At 53.8% G+C, this 6,000-nt stretch overlaps 1 protein-coding gene across 1 annotated transcript in view; it reads right to left on the reverse strand.

The window, feature by feature from the left end:
* Window positions 1-6,000, reverse strand: part of eef2kmt (eukaryotic elongation factor 2 lysine methyltransferase) — a 13,790-nt gene extending 7,790 nt beyond the window's left edge. Inside the window, exons 1-5 of the mRNA XM_078417747.1 lie at window positions 5,888-6,000; window positions 4,836-5,062; window positions 2,997-3,059; window positions 2,540-2,620; window positions 1,935-2,036 (exon numbers count right to left, since the gene is read on the reverse strand). Coding sequence (XP_078273873.1) covers window positions 1,935-2,036; window positions 2,540-2,620; window positions 2,997-3,059; window positions 4,836-5,062; window positions 5,888-5,963 — 549 coding nt within the window. The 5' untranslated portion in view covers window positions 5,964-6,000. The remainder of the gene's footprint in view (window positions 1-1,934; window positions 2,037-2,539; window positions 2,621-2,996; window positions 3,060-4,835; window positions 5,063-5,887) is intronic.

Raw genomic sequence — 6,000 nt, forward strand, 5'->3', positions numbered from 1 at the left:
AATTACACAAACATTTTCATTCATGGAGCAGAAAATTAGTAGGAGATCCACCATAGATTGAATTTATTGAGGAATTCGTGATCAAATTAAAAGACATCAACAAGTTTGCAAAATGTGCCATTTAACGATGGATGGATTTCAATAGAAATAAAAGTGTTTTGGTAGGAGGAATAAAAATGCCACATGGTCATCAGGAAATTAAAGTCTAAATGGAGCACAAGACCAAACTGCCCCAGATGAATGGATAGAATCATTAAAAATGAAGAGCCAGATAAGAGAGACCATAATAATTACCAAAGCACTAATTGTGTCAATGGGGGAAAGGGGCTTGGTGCTAGCGTGTCAGACTCTCAATAATAGTTATTTTTGGTACTGCAAAACATATTAAACACCACATGCTACTTTATTTAATAGAATATCATTGTATAATAATTAATCATTCATTCATTCATTAACAGAAGTGATCGTTTGTCAATTTCAATGGCCATCCGCTGTGAAACTAGCAGCATGCATTTGTAGGACACAATGGTTACAAGGAAATAGTGCCTTTCGTCCCCCAACACAGTTTTATTCCTGTTAGTGAATTTTGAATGTAACTTTAAAGTAGTTCCTCTAGTCCCTGATCAAAACCATGTTATAACCAATTTGGCCTGTGTAATACAACTAGTGTTCTCCAATTCTTCAACCATGTTGTATCCAATTTTCCCGTATGTGTACACATACATTATAGCAGAACTACCTGCATATTTTCTCAATACAAGAAAAGAAAATTAGCTTTTATGTTGCTCCTTTCGTAACATTAACCAAATGTTTCACCAAAAGTACTTCTTGAAGTGCAGTCACCGTTGTAAGTTTAAAAAAAAAACAACAATCAGTTGCACACAGCAAGTCCCACAAATAACAATGTGACAGCAAATGGTAACCTTTTTTTTTTTGGAAAGGTGATGTTAATTCAGAGATAAGTAACAGCTAAGAATCTAGAAAACACACACACTCTTCTTAAACAGCTTTATGGGATCTTACATCTTTATCTGAGAAGGTAGCAGGGATTTCAGTTTAATGTTTTATCTAAAGATCAAAACTTTCTGCACATTGCACTCCTACACCTAGTCGAGGTTGTAGACTCACAGTACTGCAGTAGGAGTCAAGCTTCACAGGGAACTTCTCATTCACAGGGAAGAAAGCTAACAACTGATTCACAGCAGACAAATAAAATAAATTAATCCTTGGTTGCCTGTTTTACATTGTACTCCTCTTCTAGAACTTGTTTTGGTAGGTATGGATTTGGAACTCTGACCGTCAATTGGCTGTCGGGTACTTAGTCAGAGTTTCCAAGACTTTGATTTTTGGTAAGCAGCTATTTCAAGGTACATGGGTGTGATATAGTCTGCTGCAATACAAATTCCAATTAAGTGGCAGAGCAGATCAGAAGAGCTGAATAGCTTGCCCCTGTTCCACTGGTACTAGATACTCATCAGCTTTAAAGCCAAAGTTACTGTTGCTCAGTTTGAAGGAATCAATATCCACTGGTGATTTTTTTTTTCCTTGCCAAATTACTTTCAGTTGCCATTTATCACAGCAGCAATACTGAAGAGGAATCTCAGTTGTATTGCAACTCGTTTGTTAAAAAGGGGTGTAAAACACTTGAAAATGAATGATTTAAAACTATTTCTAAATAATATGTGTAGGAAAGAACTGCAGATGCTGGTTTAAATCGAAGGTAGACACAAAATGCTGGAGTAACTCAGGGGGACAGGCAACATCTCTGGAGAGAAGGAATGGTGACTTGTCAGGTTGAGACCCCTCTTCAGACATATGCTAAATAATATGTACTGGTTTTAGTTTTACATTATTAAGTTTACGACAACTTGAATGATTTTACTCCTCTTAGTAGTGTCAGAAATATTTTATAATAGAATGAGTTGTACACTAACCAGAAAATAGTTCTTGTAACACATCAGTGAATCTTCTGATCTTAACACTTCACCCAGTGCATCATACAACTCATCTGGAGACTCAGCTCCCGCCATTTCATGCTAGATTGAGAAAATAATAATTTTAATGGATACCAATTTACAGAAAAAAACCTGATAGTATCCTAGAATGTAGAAACAAGGAACTGCAGATGCTTGTTTACAAGAAAGACACAACGTGCAACGTATCAGTCAGTCTCTCTGGAGAACATGGGCAGGTGACATTTCGGGTCAGGACTCTTCATCAGTCTCCAGCACTTTGTGTTATCTTCTGATAACATCCTACGACTGCATCAAGTACACTAATGGGATTTGCCATTAAGCAAATGTGCCATACATATTGTAAAATTCCGTAACAGTATAACCGACAGTGTATAAACTAGCATATTAGTCATTTCAAGGTTGATATTTATATTTTACGATCAAAAATTACTCAATTAACAGCGCTCACAGGTTACTGACTGGAAATAATAATGAATAGTCTGTTGTAAAGGTTTTATGATTAGTTCAGCGATTTTTTTCCTGCATTCTTCAAACCATGATTACTGTAGTTGAAAAGAACATACCTTTTTAATCAGCTCCAATAGAAAAATTCTTCTGTACTTCACCGATGGAGGATATTTTTTGCAAAGAGGATGAAGAACTGTCTAATAAAATAATTTGAAAAATAGGATGATACACAAGTTGTCTCAATATTTTCCCATCTCAAATCACACACTACAATACAATTTAAGAAGCAATTAGACATGGATATGACCAGTTTGGAGGGATATGGGCCAAACGCAGGCAGGTGGGGCTGGCGCAGGTGGGGCTGGCGCAGGTGGGGCTGGCGCAGGTGGGGCTGGCGCAGGTGGGGCTGGCGCAGGTGGGGCTGGCGCAGGTGGGGCTGGCGCAGGTGGGGCTGGCGCAGGTGGGGCTGGCGCAGGTGGGGCATGTTGGTCAGTGTGGCCAAGTTGGGCTGAAGGGCCTGTTTCCACACTGTATGACTCTATTACTCAATTGAAATCCAGTCCTACTGTATACCTGCGACAAAATCTGTTGCAACAAAATGGGGTTCCTTTTGTTCCTCAGCCTGTCCTCAAGCTCCTGAAAAGTAAATAAAAATAAAAACAGAAGTCACAATTTGAAAGAGCGGGGAGATTGACTCAAGCCGAGTGGCGCCGGGGCACTGGAGCTGTTCCCAGAGGCTGCGGCCGGGGGGGGGGGGGGGGGGTGGAGCGGGCGGAGAGCGGGCCTGGGGCGGGCGGAGAGCGGGCCTGGGGCGGGCGGAGAGCGGGCCTGGGGCGGGCGGAGAGCGGGCCTGGGGCGGGCGGAGAGCGGGCCTGAGCCGGGCGGAGAGCGGGCCTGGGGCGGGCGGAGAGCGGGCCTGGGGCGGGCGGAGAGCGGGCCTGGGGCGGGGCGGAGAGCGGGCCGGGGGCCGGGCCGAGGCCGGGTGGAGAGCGGGCCTGGGGCGGGCGGAGAGCGGGCCTGGGGCGGGCGGAGAGCGGGCCTGGGGCGGGCGGAGAGCGGGCCTGGGCCGGGCGGAGAGCGGGGCGGAGAGCGGGCCTGGGGCGGGCGGAGAGCGGGGCGGAGAGCGGGCCTGGGGCGGGCGGAGAGCGGGCCTGGGGCGGGCGGAGAGCGGGCCTGGGGCGGGCCGAGGCCGGGTGGAGAGCGGGCCGGGCGGAGAGCGGGCCTGGGGCGGGGCGGAGAGCGGGCCGGGGGCCGGGCCGAGGCCGGGTGGAGAGCGGGCCTGGGGCGGGTGGAGAGCGGGCCTGGGGCGGGGCGGAGAGCGGGCCGGGGGCCGGGTGGAGAGCGGGCCTGGGGCGGGTGGAGAGCGGGCCTGGGGCGGGGCGGAGAGCGGGCCGGGGGCCGGGCCGAGGCCGGGTGGAGAGCGGGCCTGGGGCGGGGCGGAGAGCGGGCCTGGGGCGGGGCGGAGAGCGGGCCGGGGGCCGGGCCGAGGCCGGGTGGAGAGCGGGCCTGGGGCGGGTGGAGAGCGGGCCTGGGGCGGGGCGGAGAGCGGGCCGGGGGCCGGGTGGAGAGCGGGCCGGGTGGAGAGCGGGCCAGGGGGCGGGTGGAGAGCGGGCCGGGGGCCGGGTGGAGAGCGGGCCGGGTGGAGAGCGGGCCAGGGGGCGGGTGGAGAGCGGGCCGGGGGCCGGGTGGAGAGCGGGCCGGGTGGAGAGCGGGCCAGGGGGCGGGTGGAGAGCGGGCCGGGGGCCGGGTGGAGAGCGGGCCGGGGGCCGGGTGGAGAGCGGGCCGGGGGCCGGGTGGAGAGCGGGCCGGGGGCCGGGTGGAGAGCGGGCCGGGGGCCGGGTGGAGAGCGGGCCGGGGGCCGGGTGGAGAGCGGGCCGGGGGCCGGGTGGAGAGCGGGCCGGGGGGCGGGTGGAGAGCGGGCCGGGGGCCGGGTGGAGAGCGGGCCGGGGGGCGGGTGGAGAGCGGGCCGGGGGGCGGGTGGAGAGCGGGCCGGGGGCCGGGTGGAGAGCGGGCCGGGGGGCGGGTGGAGAGCGGGCCTGGGGCGGGTCGAGGCCGGGTGGAGAGCGGGCCGGGGGCCGGGCGGAGAGCGGGCCGGGGGGCGGGTGGAGAGCGGGCCGGGGGCCGGGTGGAGAGCGGGCCGGGGGCCGGGTGGAGAGCGGGTCGAGGCCGGGTGGAGAGCGGGCCGGGGGCCGGGTGGAGAGCGGGCCGGGGGCCGGGTGGAGAGCGGGCCGGGGGCCGGGTGGAGAGCGGGCCGGGGGGCGGGTGGAGAGCGGGCCGGGGGCCGGGTGGAGAGCGGGCCGGGGGGCGGGTGGAGAGCGGGCCTGGGGCGGGTCGAGGCCGGGTGGAGAGCGGGCCGGGGGCCGGGCGGAGAGCGGGCCGGGGCCGGGACGAGGCGATCTGCGGGTCACCCACCGCCATGGGGAAACTGTCCGGGCGACACATGGCGAAAAAAGAGCGCTGGAAAGTGAGGATGAAGCTGCCGTCCTCTTGTTGCCGCCACTCGGGGCCGTGATCGTGATCGTGATCGTGAACGCTCTCCTCCTGCAGCCGCCACGGCCCGCAGCTCACCATCTTCCCCCCGCCGGCAACAACAGGGAGCGCTTCCCCGTCACCTTCTGGCAGCAGAGTCTTGCTGAGCCCTTCATTGACATTGTCCATTGATTGTCAAGAGTGTTTTATTGTCATATATATGTCAATGATATGTCAATAGAACAATGATTTTTTTTAACTTGCAGCAGCACAACAAAATATGTAAACATTGTACACTAAACAATAAAATAAAAGAGAAAAATTTGACCACTGACATAAAGTCATAGAGCAGAGAAAGTGCCCTTCGGACTAACTTGTCTATAGACTATGCCAACCCAGATACCCCATCTAAGCTAGTCTTATTTTCCCACGTTTGGTCCATATCCCTCTTTAAACCTTTCCTATCCATGCACCTGTCCAAGTGTCTTTTAACTTGTTTGTAGTATCTGCCTCAACTACCTCTGGCAGCTTGTTCCAACTACCCACCACTGCCTGTAAAAGGTTGCCCCTCAGGTTCATATTAAAATTCTCCACTCTCACCATAAACCGGTCACGGTCGGTCACGGTGGCGCAGCGGTAGAGTTGCTGCCTTTCAGCGAATGCAGCGCCGGACACCCGGGTTCGATCCCGACTACGGGTGCTGTCTACGGAGTTTGTACGTTCTCCCTGTGACCTGCGTGGGCTTTCTCCGAGATCTTCGGTTTTCTCCCACACTCCAAAGAGATACAGGTTTGTAGGTTAATTGGCTTGGTAAATATTAAATTGTCCCTAGTGGGTGTAGGATAGTGTTAATGTGTGGGGATCGCTGGTCGGTGCAGACTCGGTGGGCCGAAAGGCCTGTTTCCGCGCTGTATCTCTAAACTAAACTAAACCTCTTCCCTATCACCTTTAACCTATCGTTTAGGTTGGAAGAAGGGTCTCGACCCAAAACCTACCTATCCGTGTTCTCCAGCTGCTGTCTGACCTGCTGAGTTCCTTCAACACTTGGTGTCCATTTGCGTAAACCAGCATCTGCAGTTTCTTACTTCTATGTATCTTTTGGATCTGA

Source organism: Rhinoraja longicauda, chromosome 21, assembly GCF_053455715.1.
Source record: "Rhinoraja longicauda isolate Sanriku21f chromosome 21, sRhiLon1.1, whole genome shotgun sequence".
Classification (NCBI taxonomy): Eukaryota; Metazoa; Chordata; class Chondrichthyes; order Rajiformes; family Arhynchobatidae; genus Rhinoraja; species Rhinoraja longicauda.